The sequence below is a fragment of the Pezoporus wallicus genome, unplaced genomic scaffold (assembly GCF_028554395.1).
Source record: "Pezoporus wallicus isolate ANWC-B61680 ecotype Strahan unplaced genomic scaffold, APGP_CSIRO_Pwel_v1 contig_7684, whole genome shotgun sequence".
NCBI lineage: Eukaryota > Metazoa > Chordata > Aves > Psittaciformes > Psittacidae > Pezoporus > Pezoporus wallicus.
The window spans coordinates 83,265-107,291 of NW_026642638.1; the positions used below are offsets into that span (position 1 = coordinate 83,265).

The 24,027-nt window shown below is 37.9% G+C and overlaps 1 protein-coding gene across 1 annotated transcript in view; it reads right to left on the reverse strand.

Moving 5' to 3' along the window:
* Positions 1–24,027, reverse strand: part of GABRG1 (gamma-aminobutyric acid type A receptor subunit gamma1) — a 56,755-nt gene that overhangs the window by 8,376 nt on the left and 24,352 nt on the right. Inside the window, exons 3-7 of the mRNA XM_057431057.1 lie at positions 21,861–21,928; positions 5,449–5,669; positions 2,722–2,804; positions 1,283–1,420; positions 1,014–1,166 (exon numbers count right to left, since the gene is read on the reverse strand). Coding sequence (XP_057287040.1) covers positions 1,014–1,166; positions 1,283–1,420; positions 2,722–2,804; positions 5,449–5,669; positions 21,861–21,928 — 663 coding nt within the window. The remainder of the gene's footprint in view (positions 1–1,013; positions 1,167–1,282; positions 1,421–2,721; positions 2,805–5,448; positions 5,670–21,860; positions 21,929–24,027) is intronic.

Consider the following 24,027-nt stretch of genomic DNA (forward strand, 5'->3'; position numbering starts at 1 on the left):
ACTCTTCTGATAGGGAATGTTCCTAATAAGTGGGAATGGTGTTTTCACAATCCTATAAGCTGATGAGAAAAAGTAACACACATTTCTCACTTTCTAAGACACACTCTCAGCTCTTGATCTTTCTCCCAGAACAGGTCATACCACCATCACCAGTTTTACTAAAAACACCTATCACTTCTAAGCTCAAAGTTGTAATTGTGCGTCCTTGCACTCCACACACTGTCTAGCATTCTTTATGTGGGGAGTACGACTCTTCTTCAAGGCAGCACATGTATCCTCAAGTCAAACATAGGAGACTGGTACCATGTTAAACATGCCAGATGACACTAACACAGAATTATCTCTGTATCAGAACTTGCAACACACTTCACTGCTATCTGTAGTAAAAGCAGGGCAGTGATTGAAGTTTTTTTGATGCTTAACTGCTTGAAGTGCATCTTTGGTTGCAAATTTTCAGTTCTACCCTGGGCTTAGAAGAACAACTGAAACATTTCTGTTATTAAAAAAAAAACAACAGGAACACCACCAAAAAAAAACCTGACAAACAAACAAACAAACAAACCCAACCAAAAAGAAAAAAAAAAGTAAAAAAAAAGAAAACCAAAACCAAGAACAAAACCTTCATGGTTAATGCTTGTGTAGCAATGACATCCTTTGTTCCATGATGCTAAGTGAAGTTCAATCATACTTGTCAGACTAATGATTGCCATATTGCAAGTCCCTAGAGATGATAAAAAGAACACAAAGGAGAGGAAAATGTATTTGTATGAGCACCACCGCATCCACAAGGCTTGGTTCAGGATTTCCAGATTTCTATTCTCAACACTCCCTCCTTAAGCCCTATGGTGCAACCACAGCAGGATCCTTCTACTCTTAATCCTGCAATTCAAGAGAAAGGGTGGCCAATGGTCACAATGTGAAGGGGAATAAACTGTGTTCAATTTATTCCCTGCTGCAGGTTTGTATTCCTGGGGAGTGCCAGACCCTTCGAGGTTGAAAAAGTATGCTCTTACCGAGAGAAGTTCTTGCAGGAACTGCATCCTTATTGATCCAAAATGACACCCATGAAAGAACAACTGTGAGTATACAAGGAATGTACGTCTGAATAGTAAAATACCCCATACGTCTGCTGAGATCAAAGAAGATTGTCATAATAATATAATCACCTATAAATTAGAAAAAAGAATACATGAAACTGAGAATGGTTTTCAGTTCTATCTTCATCTGTTAGTCTTGTTTTACACACATATTACGTGAAATAACATTTAATATTTTGCCTTACCAGACAAAGTATGAGAAATTTCAGTTGTATTTCGTAACCCTACAAATGCAAACTGATACAATCTCCAGTATTTTGGATCCGCCACTTCAACGGAGGTTTTCTTCCATTTGTATTCAATTTCATTTCTGGGATATCCATCTAGGATAAAACAGAGCAAATCAAGCATTCAGCTACAGTGTATATCAACACATATTTTGTAACCTCTGAATCTGTTTATAAACTTTTTAAACTGTTTAAAAAAACAGAGCTATACATAAAGTGGATCAGACAGAAAGCCAATATACAGTCCACCTGATACATGTAAAATTTAACCACAAAACATCTAGCCTCAGTACTAAGCCTAGCTAGAAATATATGATCAATCAAAAACTATGTAAATACAAACATTTAGTAAGTATCTAGATGATATTCTAGAACTCAGATAGAAAAACTGGCTCAGATTCATCACTATGAATTAATACACAAATGTAATATACATTATCATTAAAAGACCACAAAGAGCTTGAGTACATATGTTTATAAAAGTCCTACTAATGTTTATTCTTTGTCTATTACTCTCACAATGGATGTCTGTGGCCTGATTCACTATCCAGTACTTCAGCTTTAAGGAAGTGTAACCTTCTTGATTTTCACATGCCTCGCGTGTTACCCCACATTTCCTTGTAGAAAGGCAGAAATGAAATTAAGGGAGACTAGCTTGTGTTGCACAACTACTTAATCAATGGAGCTACCAAAGCTCATTTAGCCGGAAGCACTCAAGAAGAAAGTATTAAATGAAAACATTAATTTAAAAAGAATCACTGAAGTTTGATTTCATTGCCTATTAGGTTTCACATTTAGGAATAAGTCGTTTAGCTGTCTTCAGGTGGTTTGGGTTTCTTTTGCCAGTAATAACACAATCCCCTTAGATTTAATTTTTTTTTTAATATAGTGTATACTAAAGAAATTAATCCTGAAAGTTGTGTTTCTTGCTCACATAAGTAAGTCCCACTGAAAGGACTTCTTTACTGATTAAGCATTTACAGGAAAAAGTTGAAGAAGACAGATCTTATTTTTCCTTTTAAGTATACCACATGGAACTAATTCAAAGCTGGCAAGTCTGGCAGGCATAAAAAATAAAGATCTTCCAGGGCAATAGATTTCCATTAACTGGAATGGGCACTGCATCAGACTCTTAAGCAATAAGATTATTTTTAAAGTTGCACCTAAATGAAATGCATGAAATTCAACTCATTCATTACTGCATTTAATAATGCACTAAATAATGCAATAAATCTAATGAAAAAGAAATAAAATAGGTCAGTTCTTTTCTTCACTACAAGGCTTTAAAAAGTTAACCCTTGCTCTCTTGCTGGGATTTAAGGAAATTTAATGCCTGAATTTAAAGGAGAAAAAAAACAACCAACCCAAACCCAACAAAAATGTATTTTACCACCTACAGCTTGAAAACTCCAGTGGACAGGAGTGTTCATCCATAGGAAAGTTATGAAGCTGAAGATAACATTCAGCATTAATTGTCAGCCTAATTAAAAAGGGAAAAAAAAAAAAAAAGAAAAAAAGATTACATTCAAGCATCCAGACACTCCAGACTAGATAGTAAAGCACATGCACAGAAATCAGTTTTGTCAATTAATGAATGTTACACATAGCCAACTGTGTATCTGCAAAAGCATCCAGCATCACTGCCAAAGAACAAAAACTATCATGATATACAACCTGAGGACAAGCATTGTTTCAATTGCCATTTCAAGCCATTTTAAAAAAAAATTCAGTTGATTTGGGGGAATCCTTCAGCTGCCTACCAGAAATAGGAGATAAAATAGGGAGGGACTGAAGGCAGGGCAAGGAAGGGAAGTTTATGACAGAAAAAAAATGAATTTTCTGAAGAATGCATTTTTCAAGTCAAACTGCATTTGGCAACATTGTATCAGGTAGATAGAAAGTGAGGACATTCTTGGCCTTGTTCTATATTCGTGGCAAAGGCAGTAGCTTGGATATGAAAGAGCAGACTTCCGTACTTCCACTCATTTAATGTCTAAGGCATCAAGCAGTTAGTTGCATTCATGCAACTAATATATGTTTTAGAAGTAATTTAGGACTGTAATGGTATCAACTGAATCACTTGCTACTTTTGAAAATACCATCACAGATTTCTGAAGAGCTTCCAAGCAACCAATGCAAAACCCAGTTCTGCTAACTTTCACTAGGAAGCTAGAGTAAGGGGCTAGACTCCAAACTGCTTTCTTTGTATTTAAAATACCTCCTGTTGGTAACGCTGTGAAGAAAGTCAGAATGTCTTCCAAAATCAACTTTGAAAATTAATATAATACTTACATACTTGACTGTATGCAATACTTACATACTGAACAAAAAGGGATGGGGAGAGGAAGATTGTGCCACACGGTGCCAGAAAGCTCTAGAAGTCTGTGAACAAAGTAGTTACTCTACACAAAGTGTCACTGGACCTTCCTAGAAATTTGTCTTGACCAAGAGAGAGGTTTATAAGGGGGATGGGAGGTTGGCAAACATCCCTCCGTTTCTAGGTAAAAGAGTTGCATTCCTCTGAAGATACTTTTCAAACTGCAGTGTTTTTTTACTACATTTATTACCTTTGTTTTCCATTTTCAATCTTTGGATAGTCAAATGCTTAAAGAAAACAAAACCAGACTTTTATTAAAAGCAACACAACTAGATTTGGAATCACTGGATTAATGGATGCAATGGATAGGCCATGGTACAGGGGAGCCCATGAACCTGGAACACTGTCAGATCCTATTATTGTTCCTTCAATAACCAACATATGAAACTCTCAATGTTATTCTACCCGAGGCCAAATTCAGGCCATATCCTCACCTATACAGATGTTTGCATGCTGCAGTACTGGATGAATACCTGCTCTGCTAGCTTATTACTAGCTCACTGCACTTCATAGCTCACACTCTAGAACATTAATTCTAACCTATTGCTCTGGGAAAGCTCACTAGGGGTTTTTGGTTTGGTTGTTTTTTGGTTGCGTTTTTTTCTTTGTGTTACTTAGACCCCATTTAAAAGAAATTGTACACTGAAACTGAATGGGCAATGGAAAAGTAAAGTCCAAGTATGTCAGCTACAAAAGGAAAAAAACACATGAGCATGTTAACAAAGAGGCTCTCTAGAGATTTTTATAAACACCAGTATAATAAACTGTTTAAAAAGTGCTCTTCAGGTATATTTGTATACTCTGAAATGAAGCACACTAAGAAAAAATTCAGTGAGGAGAATCCTTTTAAAACATTCTTATTCTTCCTGCTTCTGATAGAGAAGACTTCTATAAATTGTTCATACAACACAACTAGCTTGCTTATGAAAACAGCATAAATGACTGAAAAGTAATTAAAGGGTGCTACTTTTTGTTTCAAATAAGCAAACTCTCAAGAGCAGAATCAGATTTAGAGCACCCTCTGCATGGACTGCTTCCTGATCAGCTCCTAATCTATAGCAACATTTTTTAGGCATACTCAGAATTGAGAGATGACCCTAAAATGCTTTCTGTAGACTGCAGTCTTTCAAGAACTGTTTGAAAAGTGACACAAAACTTAAAGCCAGCCCAAGATCTCCCATTTACTAGAAAGAATTATTATCAACATGTTTGCTTATGCCTGATTTAGATGAACAGATTTGTTGATTTTAATAGCTTGCAAGGGAAAACATATTAAAAAGCATATGCAGGACTGGGGCTTTAGCTTTAATCAAATGTCTTATGAGTTTTATTATCTGAAGCATTTCATATTTTGCTTACAGACTATAATTTGGTGAAAATTAGATACTGAACTATTTAGAATAGAAAGTCTGCAAAACAATTTATTGCTAGATCTGCAATATGTTAGTGACAGACCACCACAGTGCCACATGCTATGTAATATCTTTTTTTAATCTTGCCTAAATGAGATCAAAATTTGCTAACCTCTTCAATTCTCTTTACCCAATTTTCTACACAATATGTTTCAATTCTACAAATTTTAGGTTTTTCATGATCAAATATTTTCATTTTCTCCTTTTGTAAACTCCTTGCAAATTCCTGCAGTCCATAACAAAAGAGATACCAAGGATTTGATCCATATTCATTATTTCCATATTCTTGGTCATAAGAGTTTTATTTTTTTTCTCCCCAGTTAGTAAAAACCCACCTTAGAGTGTATAATACTCTTCCATCACTCCAGATTCGAAGCAAACGATTTGGAGTTGTAATCCAGTGAGCATCAGATTTCCTTGAGTTCCGGAAGAAAGTGTCTGGAATCCAAATTTTTCCAACCATATTGCTATTAAGCATAAGCACCTTCATTGAGCTGTTAAATTTTAAACGACTGTCATACCAAGTCTGGGCAAAAATTATGTCTATAGTGTATTCCTGAAAACAGAGAAACAACCACATGAAAGTATGTATTTACCAAAGTCTGCGAGCCAACAATTTTTAATTCATACATAAATTCGAGGTCTCTTCTTCTATTCTCTTTTGTATTACAGCAGCCCGTAACACCAAATCAAGAAATTAGAGGCTGATGAAAGACACACACAACTTTCTGTCCCTAGATGCACACTGATTAGTTAAAGGAGACTTGATCGGAGCTTGCTGTAACTTGGTTCCTGCACAGTGCAACCAGCTCTGGAAGCCCTAGACATAAATGTAAGGGCACCCTTAATACTTCAGGGCTAGGCTATGTTTGTTAAGACAGTGATTCTACAACTCTAAGAAGCAAACAAAATAAACTATATTCCCCCCCCCTCCCCCCCAAACTGTACAACATGGAATTTAAGATCCTTAAAGAAATTTCAGATTTTGAAAAATTCATGAATATGCAGGAAGTAAACATCACAGTTCGCAGAACTATCTGTTACCATCTGCCTCATTTATTTACCTACATACCTACATACACACAAAAGTATATATAATCATAATCAGGAAGGAAATTTCTAAAGTAATTACACTTTACTTATTAAAGCCTGAAGAAAGCTTTTTTTTTTTCCATTTTCTCAGTAGACTTACGGCCAGAGAAGAAAGGCAAATAAATAAATAAATAAATAATGGAAAGCCCACAGCCTTTTAACAAGACAATACTTGACACAGTAAAACTTGAGGGAGATAACTATTACAGATGCAATGAAATACTGTTTTTCAAACAATCCAGTTCCTGCACTCCAAAGGAGCAAAGTAGCAGCCTCTTCTCTGTTGTATTTGTCACAGCTCCAGATCAGGACTCTGATCTTAAGGGCAAGTCTCTCTGGTTGATGGCAGATGTGGTCTTTCCTTCATGGCTGCCCTATGAGGGCTCCAGTGAACAACTCAGCAGCTCTTCTACAGGGAAAAAAGAGCTGGAGACCAGACTTAGACATTGGGTGTTGGTTGTTCACTTCTCAGTTACACAAGTGGACAGACAGAACAGAGAAGGAGACTGGTTCAAACTCCTGCTTGAGCCAATGGGGTCACTACTAGTTTACTTAGTAAAAAAAATGTGCAGTGCAGACAGTAAATTTTGTTTTCAAATAAAATAAAAGTGGAAGGCTTTCCTGCTTGGATTGTTCAGTTTTGTTCATTTTAATTTCACAGCAGCCAACTGTGTGAGTTACAGGCTCCTCACTTGTTTCTGCAACTGATACCACCCATCTTGCAGGAAAGTTTGTGAAATTTGGCACTTCATCCTTGAGAAGTGCGAAAGGCAGATATTCTAGGGCAACCTAAATCTCTCAATCCTCCAGCCTCTCCAGGTGGGAGAAGAACTGGAAGGATCAAGAAATAGATATGCAAGAGGGAGGCTTGCCCTTGCTCTGTGGTGTATGGGATACGAATTACCCCCTGGACTGTGATAACTCGGTGACTCTCAAAGGTTATGAATAACTAGTGTATGAGGCAAACAAACAGTGAAGGGACAGAAGGAATAAAGGCACAAATAAAAAATGCATTTTAGAGATGACTTCACTGTAAAACTCTGCTTATTCCTTGAGAGGCACTGTTAATCAGGGGAAGATTCTGCAGGTCAAAACAAGTCCTTCATTATTTTACTTCTGTAAATGACATTCAAGACACCCTGAAAACCAAGGGCCTATTTAATTTTAAAATTCAGTTTTCTGTGCTCTTCTATAATGGTTATAACTGGAAAGAAAACTTGCCTTGCTGTAGTGTAAAGGAGAGCCCGAGGCAGTGCAACAGAGAAGTATTTTAATAGGCTTAAATGGAACAGATTGAACAAAGATTTATGTGTTGCCTTTACAGTACAAATAGGAGGAAAAAAAAGAAGTCAGTGAGTGAAATCAGCAGACACGACCAAATGTATAAAAAGCGCAGACTGACTGAGTTTGAAGGTGCTACTCTAGGCAACCACTTCACAGTAGCAGTGCATTGTCTGAGGAGAAATTTATCAAAGTGTCGTTACAGTCAAATTCACCCAGAGCAAGAAGAATCAGGCTGCCATAGAATACCAACCACCCTAATAAATTAAGATAAAAAAGGAAGAGGAGCTCATGGATTATTTGAACACAAAGCAAAGGAATAGTCTCAGTAGACCCAGACACTTCTGTTCTCTTACCTTTCAGCATAAAACATGCAAGTTTTTATCATAACATGCTTTACAGGAGTTAAGGAACATTTTTGAAAAGATGAAAAAAAAAAGAAAAAGAAAAAAGAAATTGTGTTAAAATTCTTCAAGATACATTTACAACTGTTAAAAATAAACTAATACATAATAGTTTAACATCATAAAATTAGTAACTACATTTTTCGAAGTATCTTGCTGCATGTATAACAACAGATCCAGTTGCTAGCCTATTGTCACATACCTGCAGAGGGCGGTCCTCCATTTGAAAGCTTACACTTCAGCACTCAGCCATCTTCCTCTCCCTCAGGAATCAGCCAACCAAAGGCATAAATCCTCCTACTCATCTCACCTGATATATGTGAACTTGCAGTCTGGCAATGGGTGGTAGCAGCAGCTCACCCCCAACTTCAGCAGGACTCAGAGTCAGTGCTCCCTGGTCCCCCCCCCCAAGAACACTTTATTCACTTGCAGTATCTGTCTTGGTGGACATTACTACCTACTTCTTCAGCAGATCTATTTGTCCTATGCCTCCCGAAGACCTCTCCGACTTTGAGGGTCCATAATACATCCTGAGGCTGCATATATTCTTCACACAATGCATCTTACATAGGATCACATTTTCAACCCATTGTATCTGCTATCTTCCACTCAAGTGAACTTTAGCATAATGTCCAAGCACATACGTGTAGTCATATTGTAGAAGTGCAAGGCATATGAAAAAGGAACTCAAATGTATATTAGCCTCCTTTCTGAACACTAGTTTCCCTCCAGAAAAGGACAGGTAGCATAGGTATTTATCAGTCACCAAGCACAGGCAAATATACAGGATGATCAGACAACTAAGAGTTTGGCAGCATGCAGCTGTGACAGTAAAGAAGTTTGAGAGCAATAACCTGAAAAGGAAACTATGCTAGAAGAATAATCAGGAAAGTTGGATTCTTTCTGAAAATCCAGTTTTGAATGGCTCCTAAATGTTCAGATTTTATGGATTCATACGTTATAGTCTCTTAAATTTGCATCTCCTGAAAAATATTTCATATTTCATTTTAAGAACAGGAAATATAGATCCCTAAAATTTGTTGAAAATTAGGTTAGGAAAAAGAAAATCACTCTAACTGTCTTCTAGGAGTACTTTGTTTCCAAAATGAAATGAATAAAAGCCCTAGCTTGCTTTAGACACTGTATGAGCAAGCACAACAGCAGCCAGATTTAGACAATATTCTTTTGTTATAACAGATCTTTCTGAGCAATTATTTTGTTTTTCCTGCTTACAAAAGAAAAAATAAAAATTAATATACTTATCACTACTTCTGTTAGTTTTTCATAAATCTCACCATTTAATGTCACTGTGTAACCATAAAAATTAGTTTACTATTCTCTCTTTCAAATGAAACTAATGATAAAATAGCCATGCAGAACAAAATGAAATCAGTCTATGGCTATGCTAGTCACAGTAACAGCAAAATGCATACTTATTTATATTTAGCCTTACAGGGTTCAATGATCATGGCACACGTTAGCTCATATTTGGCATTTGATTAGATCACTGACCTCTTTTTTGCACAGCTTGCATAAAAAGCCCACCTGCCTAATTATTTACAGATAACTGCAATCCTCCTCCATCTTTTTTCCCCTCTAAAAGATCATAACAAACTCCAAAGGCTGGGAACACACTGACTAATCAGAGATTACCATTAAAGGGCCAGGCAGTGAACAAACTGAGTATTGACAAGCAGGTGCACAGTCTGAGAGAAAATCATTTAATAAATAAAGCAATTACTTCAAATAAAGTAGAAACAGCTACTGTATGGGAATAAATGGAATCCTCAATATCAGTCTCACTGTCATGCATAGTTCAATTAGACACAAAAATGGGACAGTGGATTAGGTTTATCGGCAAGCCGTTAAAGAAAGGGAGGCAGGTATCATCCTACATGATTGTCTATCAGTGTAACCCACCTCCCACAAATTCCAACATAATATCAATAAGGATGGGAAAAAAATCACAAAGCAGAAAAAACATTTTACTTGGATATTTTGTCTAGCAGTCTCACAACTGATTTGATATTCCACAGTGAAAAGTGTGGAGAAGTCAAGCAATACATAGCTAAATTGTCAGCTGGATTACGATAGCTACAACACATTTTGTTTGAGAACAGGAAGAGAGTGGCCTAGTTTCCTGGGGCCAGACATAAAAGCAATGGAAAGTCCCAAAACTAGACTCAGAACTCAAAAACTGTGTTTTTAAACCACAGGCCTGCAATACAGTTGACTACCAGTGAATTTCAGATAAAAAAAATAATAAAATCTTACACCTGTCATTTTATCTTTACTCAGAAACCCACCACAGCTTTTCTCCCAGATTCAAAATTTCACCTGAAGGGCACACAGAATTTTCAAGAGTGCAACAAGCTGATTCAGAAATCTGTTTCACAGGGAGCCCCTGAACTCAGAATTACCAAGTGTGATGTGAGTTCATCTTATTCAGCTTCAAGATATTTTCCCCATGTTTCTTCATTCTATCCAGCTTTTTAATTCATTAAACTGGAACTCAGTGTAATACTGCATTATTGATACTACAGCTGTGGAAGAGGGGGCTGCAGGAAATACACTGAACAGAAGTGCACAGCACGTACTCCCAGAACCTTTTAACCAGTCAGATTGTTATAACCGTACAGGTAATCACACTGGAGAATGTACGCACAGGGTAAGTGGAAATATAGCAAATCATATCCACAGAAGGTGAGGGAGTACAGCGAGACCTAGATAGTCACAATTCAGAAAAAAAATCCGATCACTTTTCACATCATAATTTTGCATCTGTACTTATCCAGTCCTTATTTTGAACATGCAAAGTGACAGACGTGAACAATATGAATAAAATTTTGCCTTTGCAAGATTTATCTCAATACTTTGTAGATTACAAACTATAATTAAAATCCTGCCAATAATGAAAAGATTAGCTAGAAAAGTAAGTAAAGCACTTCAGCAAAATCTCTGCTTTTATTTCATCAGCATAGATTTTGGCCATTAGAAATGAACATCAGGAGAGGAAGTAGACGATATATATATATATATATAATCTATATACATTCCCACAGCAAAAATTATACAAAAAGTTTTGGTTTGCTTTTCAACTGAAAATTGACTATTTCAGCTACTGCCACTCATAAAGAAACATTAAACTACAGAAAGAACCAGAAAACTCAGAACAAAAGAAAAAATCAGACATAAATGCATACACATATATTTAAAACCCAGGAGTGAATACTGGTATGGATTAAGGGTTTGGCTTTGAGATTGTGAATAGTGATTTATCAGCTGCATTAAGTGCACTTTCTAAATTCAAGCAGCTAAATCTACTTTCTTGTAACTAGAGAGACTCAGGCAATCAAGACTGCTCTACAACATCGGTGACAAAGCTGCACATTATTCAAGCATACATGGTTTTCTACAATTTCCTTTTATAAGTAAGCTATCAAGTCTCAAATACAATACCTGAGCATTCAGTATGGTGCAATGTTTTTTAAAGAAAGATTAACTGCACAGTTACTGTTTGGTCTCTTTATTTCCATGGTTTTCCTGCTATGCTTCCAAACATCAATACTGATGGCAAGATTTATCTGGGTTTTGTTTCTACCTTGCAACTCCTGAAAGATATATCATCCTACATGAAAAACAGCACAACTATCAGTTTAGCTTTCTGATGAGGCAGTCGTACAACTCCAAATATCAGTCACCTGCTACACTGGAGATGGAAGAGCATCAACAACTGTTAAGAACTTCCTAAAAGAGCTTCTATTTACTTAACCGGCCTCAACGGTGTCACCCTTTGTGGGGATAACTCTCTACAATAGAGACATTACTATTACTCAAAAGGTGAAATCTTATGCAGTACTTACTGCATGCCATTGAATGACACTCCAAAAGAAGTGATTTAGATGTGCGTTCTCCACAGTGGTTGAAATAACCACCTCAACTATATAAGACTAGATGAAATTTCAAATCATAAAACAACAGTATAAAAATAATGAAGGCCAAGATCAACAGACAGGGAAGTTACTTCACTTACTAGAAAAAGCACATGGCTTTTCTTAATAGCTATTTTGTCAGTGCTGTAACCCCTATTAAAAGGGAGTAAGGGCAACACTTTTCCCAGGAGTAGGTCTGGTTCTTTGCTAAACAGCTTGGAGGTGCTGCTGCAAAAAGGGCATCCAGAAACCCTGCTTTGTAAAGTGAACTTCCCACAGCATGCACTATGAAGAGAAAAATCCTGTTCCTGCAGTCCAGCTTTTATCAGAGAATGACATTTTGCAATGTCACACAGATCCTGGCACTAGCCATCATAAAGGCAAGTGAACAACAGCAGCTTTCCTCTGGAGTACAGCAGCAAAGGAGGCAATGAAAACCCATATGCTAGAAGCCATTGCCAAGGACAGTTTCTATCACAACAAGCTGTTACAAGTTATCATAACAATTAAAGTATATTCCCTGCCTTTTTTCCCAAAAGGCAATTCAAATCTAGGCCAACAGGATTGTTCCTGGACATGGAATGCAGCATCACAAATTACCATATAGACAGACAGACTAGGATTTAATAACAAAGAACAGGTGTGCAATGTTCCTCAAAATAGTTATAATCTATTCGACATAAAGAGGTACAAGACAAAGAACTAAGTGTAGCTTGTCTCAGCTGCAGATACAAGGGAGACAACCACAGTAGAAGCAGACAAAGTATTTGGATAGGATATTCAGGCATCAGAAGCAACAATAAACTGTATGACAGAGCAGCCAAGCAGTCTATGCAGTTTGTGGGGAAAAAGCAGGAGTGAAGGACTGGTGAGTTAACTTTAGAACCACTCAATACCTTTACCTTCTTGAAGTGCTATATGGCAGTTCTGTTAACATCATTTTTTGTTTAGACCGTCTCAGATCACAACTGAATTGTGCAGGCACTCAATGCTGCTTATGCAGGATACACATCCTCTGCAAGGAGGTTTGAATTTAACATAAAAGACAAGATTCAGAAAGACAACAGAGGCATAAGAAACATGAAACAAAGAACCCAGTCAGAATTACAGGTAGGGATTTTAGCACAACAAAAGCTTAATTGTTTGTGATATTTTGCAAACTCCACAGAAAGAAGAAAAAAAAGAAAAAAAAAGTTATGAGAAACAATGAAACAGCTTTACAGGCTTTTATAGAGAGTTTCTTTCTACCATAAAGGGCAGCTTGGGAGAAAGCGGTATGAAAAGTTGAAAGAATGCAAGCAGAAACTAATGAGATCTTGAGATAGTAAATGACCTCTTGGGGGGGGGGGGGGTAGGAATAAATGGTTGAGGATAGGCTTTGAAGTGCCTTGAAAGTGATAGGAAACTGTTTATGTGTGAGGCCTGGTGAAAGAGGAGACTGAAGAACCACCTGAGCAAGAAATGACTCAGTTGAAACAGTGGAAGATTCTCTCTGTAGGACATCACTACACAGCACAAACGGAGCAAGGGTGCAACTGAAAAGTTACAAAAATATGTTAGCATAACAATGGGAGTCTGGAAAAGGGATTCCATGTGATGGATTAAAAAATAAATATAGATGAAAGTCCTCTGCACTCACAATTTGCAGCATTACAAGACCTGGTTCTAAGATCTATCACATCATAGAAAATTTTTAGATTTCAGGCCTCAATGACACAGGGACTAGTGATTACCCTCATCAACTGTGTGGAAGGGGTAAAATTTGGGAAGATCTAAAGCTGTGATTTAGCCATACTGAGCTAACTAAATACCTATGAACAGATATGAGTGACACAAGGCTGTATTTCAAATTGGACAAAAGCAGACACACAAAGGAGAAGGCAACTGGCACAGAGAGAGTGCTGAATTTGTGCATGAAAAGAAGTAGTTGAAAGCAGGACAAATGTGACCATGGAAGATATCCTGCACAGAAGTGCCAAAGAATGAGCATTAAGAAGTACATTCATGTCAACACCTAAATAGATCAAGCACTGGGAACATGAGAAATTAAGGGACTAACTCACAATAACACTGGCAAACTGACCACAGATAAAAGGAAGCTTTTCAGAACTGTCTTCTAATCAGATCAACAACTCAGCACTTCTGCTATTTCTTTAACAGATTAGCCTTCTGCAAATAGACAGTACTAGCATCTAAACGTTCAGATACTTTAAAGGTAGTCTGGTTACTGCTCTGGCTGTGGGTACTAAGAATCTGAGATGATATAAACTGGATTTCCACCAGTAAGCCATCATACTCTATTGAAGTCAGAGAAATAAATTATTATTATTAATACTGAAAGCAAGCCAACTGTGGCTTAAGTGATACAATGGAATTATACAAAACCAGTTGTTTATAAACCACAGCACAAAAAGACTACAGCCTCAGACTATAGCATTGCTAAATGGCACACAGAAATCAGGCCATATTTTACAACAAAAAGTATAGTTTTTTCTGGTGTCTTGTGTTGAACCTTTACTACTTCTCCTCACTTTCTATCTGTTAACCCGTAAAACGTAGCTGAAAATGGGACAAGTACTGTATGCTGTTTAAAGTGGGGGATAAAAGACGCCTGTATTCTGGTTTGGTTTCAGAAAGCTATTGCAATATTTATCTGCTGTACCACAGCTGCTTTTTCCCCTCACCCCTCACCATTCCCTCCAGAATGATCACAGAAATTGGGAAAGACACAGTAACTGCTGTGCTGAGCCAGTGTAAGCAGAATATTGCCTATACTTGGCCAATTCCCCTGAAACTAAACAGAACAAGCTTAAAGCTACCTTGCAATAGCACCAGGCAAACTAGCTGCCTGCAAGAACAAGACTAATCAATTCCAGCTTCCCCCTACCCCCCAAAAAAAACAAGAGAGAAGATTCATGAAATTTTATTTGTAAAATATCACTCAAGTTTTTAGAGCTGGTAAAATGAGAAATACTAACAGACGTGATTTTTGACAGTTATATCTATTTCATAATAAAGAAAAAACAATGCTCAAGCCTACTGAAGAATTAGTTGCTCAGCTGCTGTAAATGAACACAGTGTCCATCAATCTCAAACACTCATCTGAGTAACAGTCAATTAACTCCAATCACTTGCAGTGCTGACAGGCACCAAAATGATTGGAATCTATCTTCTCTAATCAAAATAAAAGGGTAAGTTGGGAAAAAAAGTTATTATTCTACCTTACGTCAAAGATGTTGTACAGTAAGAGACAAGTAATATTTAAAGAACTTGTTGGTACTACTGTCCTCATCTATGAGCAGATACTCCTGCCATTTGAAAGAACTGAACCAGTTTTCAGAAAACATACACACTGGGCTCTCAGAAAACTGCAGTGCTTGCATGCTGAATCAACACAACCTTAGGAAACCTCATAACTTCTTAGATATGGCAGAAGTGCATCCCTTATGCTCTTCCTTTCAGTCTGTCATCATAAAGCTCATAGAGACAATGGTTCTCCTCAAGACTGTCTTCTTCAAATTCCAACCACCACAAAAAGCTTCACATGCAGTTCATAAACCATGACAAGCCATATCAAGCAGTGTTCACCTAGTCCTGAAATACTACTATTTACTGCAGCATTTTGATAGCACCATGATTTATTACGTGTTTCTTGTATGGAACTATGTTCACTTTGACACACAGTTCTCCGTAGCAGACAGACCAGGAGGGGGAGAGAGAGAGTGTTCGTATCATTCCTGTTAAACACTCCTTACTTATTTTTTTTTCCTATTGTGTTTGTTGAACCCTTAAATCAACATGACATGGTTCACACATGTAAACTGAAGTACATGCCTAGGTAACAGCAGGATCAGGGCTTTGCCAATTCTAATATTTCTGTCTTTTTCTAAACCTCATCCTTTATGCTAGATACTATTCATTAACAAAACAATTAATGTAATTCAGAGTTAAAAATACATTAATTTACAGAATAATGCACACAAAGAGTGGCAGTCTGAGTACAGGATTTCAGAGTAGCTTCAGATAATTTATCTTTGGGACAGGATTATTTATACTCTAGTGTGCTTAATGTAAATTTCCTGGCACTGTAAAGCAAGAGTACAAAACCTTCAAACCTTCTACACAAATTCAACGACTCGTAGAATAAGTGCAGTGACATACCTGATCACAAAGCATCCCCCACAAGTACAATAACATTGAACAATGTGTATTAGGATACCAAACACATTGATAGTTGAATACATAAAAAAAATCCAATAAATTAAAAATCTGCTGTTAGTTGCTGCAACTTGAGAATAAAATGGAATTCTTAAGTCAAAGGATACTTAAAATTCACCATTAGCACATTCTACATGACGCCATAAATGGCACATTATCACAGAAAAAAATGTATCCTAACAGTGCCCAGGCTGTGCAGTCTGTGTACCAAAGTAGCATATTGTGCAATCTGTAAATATCTGATTTGTTCAGTGGTTTACTCTCTTGTTAAAAATAAGAGTGCTAGGCTTCAAAGTATGGCCTTCAGTTTGTGGTCACAGCAGTCTTCAACGGATAACTAGCAAAAAAAAACAAGCGACAAAACATAAGTCATCTACAGAAGAGACAGAAATGTTGGAAAATAACAGAGAAACCGAATTGTTGCAGTGAAATACAGAATTAGTTCCAGAATTAATCCTGGAATTTTCAGTTTGGACATTCTAATACAAAGTTCCATTAATAAATACTAAAATTGAATAGAGAGAATCATCTGCATCCACAGCAAGGGAAGAAAAGAATACATAGTCCTCAAATACACTAAAATGGCAGTGATACAATAATGTTTCAAAATGTTAGAGCACGACTCAAACACATAAAAAAAAGAAAATTAATTCTGAATTTTTTTTTTTCTGTAAACATACAGATTTATGTAAGTATACACTTACAGATATAGACAGACAGGTAGAGCATTTTTTTCTGGCCCATTTTTAATCTATCAGCCATGATGTCCCTGTGTCTCTACAAAACAGATCTGACTCTTTCTAATCCTCTCCCCATTTTTGTTACTTGAGCATTGCTCTACTGTTTCCTATATGAAGCCTGATTAAACTGACATTAAGGACAAGGAAAGTACAAACTTTTCTGTTTGCTCTTAATTTTTGACACAATGCAATACTGCTTCTTACTTAAGGAACTGCTCCTGTGAATCCTTCTCCAAAAACTCTCATTTGGGGTAGCAGTCATTTATTGATATGAGTTCAACAGAAATTACAAGATCAGGTATTCTCTTAGTTAAAGGAAGGTGAAAATGCCTTGAAGTGCCACCATGCCTTCCCCAACCCACTAACTTGCACACTTGCCTCGTCTTGTAAAGCTACAAAAGCTGTGGCACTTGCATGGTTCTTCCCAGGTCCCTTGGGGCACCAACAGCACAAAACATTGCGCATTTATGCACACATAGGGTTTGGGGGACGAATACAGGGCAGAGAAAACTTGAGACCCACAGGCAACACAGATTAAAACACTGACCGTACATCAGACTCTACCAAATAGTACCACCAAACTGACTTTTTTTTTTTTTTTCCATCTTGGCCCTAGTTTGGAAGGCAAGAGAAAGGTAGTAAGAGCCTACAACATTTACATTAAGTGCCCAACTGAATGCCCCGCCACTGAAAGCATTCAAGGCCAGGCTGGACAGGGCTTTGAGTAACGTGTTCTAGTGGAAGTTATCCCTGTGCATGGCTGAGGGGTTGGAACTAAATGAGTTTTAAGGTCCCTTCCAACCCAATCTACGATTCTATGAATGAGCCTCTGCATACAAGGAAACCAAGCTCTAAATATTCATCATGTCTACATTTTAAGAAAGCCCTAGACCACTGCAGAGCTCTTAAGGATCAAGACTTTGGCCATAAAAATGCACTTAGCTGCATTTTACATGATTGTTGCACAATGCATAGCCCAGTTTAGCACTAAAAAACACATTCAAAAATTTTTAGGCTTAATGAGTATTAGAAGCATAAATATGCAGACACTTTCTTAAAAATGTTTACTCAGGTTGTAGTTGCCTGAAGAGATCACATATTGTAGAAAAACATCTCTTAAACATGGAGTGTCTATACTGTCTACAATTTTGAGTAGATCTTTGTTAAATAGCGAAAGCCAAAACACAACAGCCCTCAGAAGCTAATTCTAATGAACGTCATATATACACCTAAAGCATCCCTTTCATAAAAGTGAAAGTCTACCAGAAGCAAGAGGAAAACAGACTGAATTACAAAAATAAACCCATTTCCTCTTGTATGTGTCCTCTGAAGCTCTCAAACATACTCCCTTGATATGCTGCTTCAGCATCACTGTTAGGAAAAATTGCTCTCTACATGATGCCATATTGCATCCAAACTAAGCTGAAGGACATCATTTGTCATAGTGAATTAACGTATATGTCAAATGAGTAATCCAATGGGTAATCACAGATATGTGTTCTCACATTAAGTGATCAAATGAAGGGCTAAAGACAGCCTTTGAAATTGAAGCAATTTTGGGATTATTGATTAAAAATCTCAAACAATATTGCCTTCCTAATGAAAACAAGAGAGCTTATAGGGTCAAATCTGTAATTACCTTTTTTTTTTTCCTGAGAATGTTGTTTCCCAAATTAGAAACATCTTTTTAGGAAATCTTAATTAAATTATTTGCATATATATGGATTTATTTCCCACAAACATTAGATTTTTGTAGTGATGCTCAGATGCTCCTGGTTCCTGGAATCCAAACCCAGTGAAAGCAATAGCTCTTTTATGAAGGCCATAGTGTCCTCAGACTGTAATTTCAATTTCTATGTAGTTCTCTGCCCATTTTTAAAACCATAGAATAGTTTTTGAAGCTTTATGTCTTAATGACATTTACCTTACTACCCTTTGGTGGAAAGCTTCTTTGCCATCCTGTTTTGGTTTTGTTTTGGTTTTTTTTCAGATATCGGGGTTAGAGGGATAAACATTCATCTGACATGCACTATAACTACTGGGATCATGCTCTCTAATGAAATAATTTGCCTTTTCAGTATGGTGCTATCCTTACCTTGGACTGGTTTTTATTAGTACCATGAGAGTAGCACACCTAGCTCTATGACAGCTCTAGCAGATGCGTGGAGATCTCAAAAATGAGTGACATGAAGTAGTCCCATGGCTGATACTGTCATTACTGCAAGTGCAGTGCATGATAACACTGCTGAGCAAGCAGAAGGCCATGGTACATAGCAGCAGGAAGATTGCCAGGGGCTGCAGACACAAGAAAAGGGCATGGAAGATGGGGCAAGGCTACCTGCTTTAAAACAGGAAAACTGAAGCTGTTTCAGTTCCAGGGTATGCACTGGCCACAGGCTGAAGAATTTATATTTCTGGAAATGTAAGTTACTGGAAAAGGAAGCCTCTACCATTTTCTATATCCTCCTTACAGGTAATTCTGTCCACACATTTTGCTCCCACAATACATTCCTTCAAGATAGGATAGGATGGAGAGAAAAAAAAAGAGAAAGACTGCAACAGGAAGATAGCCAAAACTGAAGATACCACTTACACCAGACATGGAAATCAAAAAGTTTCCCCACCCCATCACTCTTCTGCACTTTCATGTATTTCTTTACATTCAGTGTGGTCTGAGACATGGACTTCCCTGACACAGCCCCAGATAATGACAACCCTAAACTTATTAGACTTCTATGCTGGAACGGATATCCTTTGCAACAGATCTGCATCATTTATGTCTGGCACTTCTATCCGCAGTGTCTAAGTACTACTGTTTTTTCCTGCCTTGCTTTCCATCACTGAAAGCTGATACTCCCCACCGAAGCATGATGACATACACATAAACCACAAGATCCTTAATAATAATCGGAATTACTGTGCTTTCACTATATGTTCAGAAGCCCCCTGCACTGGCGTACTCCAGCCTCAGACTGAACAAAAGGCTTCTCTGCCATGCAAATTCAATACTGTCAGCAATTCTGTAGGGAGGAGGAAAAGAAAAAAAGTTGGGAGGGGCCTGAACTCAAACTCACCCAAAGACCATTCCCAGTGTTAGTCCTGGGCAGCAGTCCCCAGAGGAAGTCATGCAACAAGGCCTTTCCAAAGCCTCCAATACTACCATTTCATACAATGCACATCGTGACAGAAAAGCTAAGTGATCTGAAAAAAGGTCACAGACTTAACTACCTCATAACTGCTGTTACTTCAGTGTTGGTACCAAATAGGTTCAATCTCAAGTTTCTACAAGAAACTAGATGAGATGTTGCTCAACTTCTGAAGAAACCCGCTATGTGTACACACACACCCCACAAAAAGGGCCCATAAGGCTTAATGCACATAGAAAAAGGACAACAAAGGAATCAATCACAGAATTACAGAATACCAGGATGGAAGAGGACCTCAGGGATCATTTGGTCTAACGTTTCTTGGTAAAAAAAAAAAGTGTTAATTTCAGGTTTTTCTGTGAATTTGAAGAAGTAATAATAAATCAATGTACTGAAAATAGTTTTATTCACAAGTGTGGTTCAACTGTTATTTTTTATAACCTTTGAAGAGTAGCTCCAGGAAATTATACTGGGCTAGAGATAAACCAGCTATAAACAAACATAGGGAAAATATCCAACACAAACCAAAATAAGGAGCTGACGCAATGTCCTCTGTGTGACCTCATTTTTTAAAGTAGATATCTATTTTTGAAATTACAACAATTTCGAATAGAGTCTGTCGTGGTTTAAAACCAGTCAGGCAGCTCGTTTGCTCACTCCCCCTTCTTTCCCTCCCCCTACTCCCGGAGGGATGGAGAGGAGAATCGAAAAGAATGCAACTCCCAGGGGTTGAGATAAGAACAGTTTAGTAACTAAGGTATAACACAGATCACTGCTGCTACCATCAATAATAACAATGATAAAGGAAATAACAAGGAAGAGAATACAACACCTCACCACCAGCTGACCAATAACTCGCCCCACCCCACCCGACTGAGCACCGACCAATACCTCCTTGTCATGGTTTAAACCCGAGCCAGACAGCTTGTTCACTCACTCCCAGTGAGTAGTGCCGGGCTGAGAGCAAACGAGGCCCCCCCCGGGGCTCTCCCCTTCCCCGCTCCCAGAGGGACGGAGAGGAGAATCGAAAAGAATGCAACTCCCACAGGTTGAGATAAGAACAGTCCAGCAACCAATGTACAACACAAATCGCCACAGCTACCACCAACGACGACAATGATAAAGGAAATAACAAGGGAAGAGAATACAACACCTCAGCACCAGCTGACGGATAACTCGCCCCCCCAGCCTGACCAAGCTCTGGCCAATACCTCCTCCAACCCCGGAGTCTCAGCCCTTCTGGCTAACTCTCAGTTACATCCTGGGCATGACGTGCTGTGGTATGGAATACCTCTTTGGTCAGTTTGGGTCAGGTGTCCTGTCTCTGCTTCCTCCCAGCTTCCTTTCCTCCCTGGCAGAGCGTGAGGCTCACAAAGTCCTTGGCCAAACCAAAACATCATTGTTATCAGCTCTGTTCCCGAGCCGAAAGTCAAAACACAGCACTGCACCAGCTACCAAGAAGGAGAAAAATGACTGCTACTGCTGAACCCAGGACACTCCTCCAACCCCGCAGTCCACCAGCCCTTCCGAGTAACTCCTAGTTACATCCTGGGCATGACATGCTGTGGTATGGAATACTTCTTTGGTCAGTTTGGGTCAGGTGTCCTGTCTCTGCTTCCTTCCGGCTTCCCCTCCTCCCTGGCAGAGCATGAGGCTCACAAAGTCCTTGGCCAAACCAAAACATCCTTGTTATCAGCTCTGTTCCCAGGCCAAAAGTCAAAACACAGCGCTGCACCAGCTACTAAGAAGGAGAAAAATGACTGCTACTGCTGAACCCAGGACAAGTCTAAACATGTTTCTGCAATAATCACAATCATATCCAACAGCATAAGAATACATAGTAAAAAATAAACTTATTTGAATAAGATTATAAGTATTTCATAATATTAATCTATAGCATCAGATAATATTTTCTGGCAATAATCAGAACTTACCATATTAATTGGGTCAACTGGGCCAATGCTGTTAACATAGACATCTGTTTCAATCACTGTAGTTCTCACTGAACAAAACAATAAGCATAATAATTACATATTTCATTAACTATGTACATTGTTAGAATCATTTAGCTTATTAAAATAGCAACAAATCTGATATTCTTTTATGAGATTCAGAATAATTAAATCTCTGGTTTGTTCATTCTGGGAAGGATCATATATGACTTGGCTCCCTATTCCATACGACTCGTTAGAATTATCAACATAAATTTTTTACTTCATAACGCAATCTCCACCAGTGCTTTTTGAACAACCAGATATAAAAGGCATAGAAGGTAAAAGAATTAAAAACCAAAAGAAAACAAACACAAAATCTGTTTTTCCAACATAAAACCTTAATCAGAAACAGAAAAAATGTTTGGGAAAAATTGCTCATACAAAAACCCATAAGGTCTGGGAGCAGATATGTTTATCAGCTGTAACGAATCAATGTGCAGTGCCTCCTGTTGATTCCTACTGAAAATATGTAACTAACTAGCTAACTAAATAAATAAAACCCAACAAAACCCAACACTTTTCACCACAGATTTCTTCAATTCATGCAACTACAGTACACCTAAGGACTACTAATGTTTTTTATTTGACTTAATACGGTGCTTCAAATGCTAAACTAAAGCTCCTGAAGTTAAAGTCATTTAGAAGTTAACCATTTCAAAATGTATTTTTCTTTAAAACCACTCTCACCGGGCAGATAAAAATTAACTGCTTAAAAATATATATTCTCTTACAGAATATACTTTCTTTCTTTGTGCACTTGCATGAGGGCATAAAGGTATTTGTCTGAAATACAGGTTGCACAGATAATTCAGTTTTTTCTTCCAAACTGGTTTACGGGGGGGAAAAGAGAAGAGGTCAGGATGCATTTTAACTTCATCAATTTGCCAAACATTTTCTTCTAAGTACCAGCTTGTACTGGAGAGACAAAATGAGGACACAAAAATACATATGTCCTAGTCCCAGTGGAATTAAGAGGGTTAATAACAAAGCTCTGCTGGTTTTTATTTCATGATGTGGCATGTTAAAATGAAGCATCTCTGTCCATCTGCAGGTGGAAAAGGTGTAAGGTGCAAACAAAAAGGCACTTTGATTTCCTAAGAAAGGGACTATGTCTTCAGATTTGATTTCTTTATTCTGCAAACCATCAAAGATCACACAAGTGCTCTATAACAAATCAAAAACCTTGAGAGGACTTTTCAAATCTCAGAATCTAAAAAACAGATACACAGAAAGAAAGAGGGTATCATTAACATCCTCGCCAGTTACAATGACAGGCAAGATACATTTCCTAAATATCCTAAGATTCCTTTGTCCCACCATTCTCACTTGGGAGGAAATTCTCCCTGATTCCAAATCCAGTCACTGAGCATGACAGCAAGACACACTGCTGAGGCTGCACAAAAGATTTTCTAGATGACCACAGAGCACGGTCACTTGGTCACCATCCTGTCCCCAGCATGCTTCACAGAAAGTTTAAACAGACTCTAGAAATCAATTTATTTCCTGGAGGGGAGTGAAAAAGTAAGTACTTCTTGAGCTGCAAATGTTTTCACCATCTGCAGGGCCCATAGAGGAATGGGGGCAGCACAAGAAGTCACATCCACAGACTGAAAAAATCAGAGAAAATATTAGTATGTAATACATGTGTGTTTACACACATATGTAAAATGTAATATAATTTACATATGTCACATCTGGCAGATATCCTCTTCCTTCAATTCTGCAACCCTGTTTATCCGACTGCTAGAGTAGGAAACAAGGAGATGGATCAAAGTGCATCCTGCCTCATTGTTCAAGCAATGCTGAATATCTATTTTTCTCCCATATTAATAGGAAATGTTTAATTCTCTTCAGTCTTAGGACATCTTGTTTTGTTCGGAGGTTCAAGTCTTTTACTCAGGCTTTCAGCACTGCCCAGCCATGTCTCAAACCTCTTCTTTGGATGCAAGCGCCTATACACAGTGATTAAGGTCACCTCTGCAGCCTGCCTTCGCTGTCACTGCTTTACTATGCAGAATCTTACCTTACAGTATGACCCACAGGCTGCTTCTCTCTCCCCCATCTTCCCCCTCTCCCCCTCAGTTTTTGTATTTCCAGTTTTACTGAA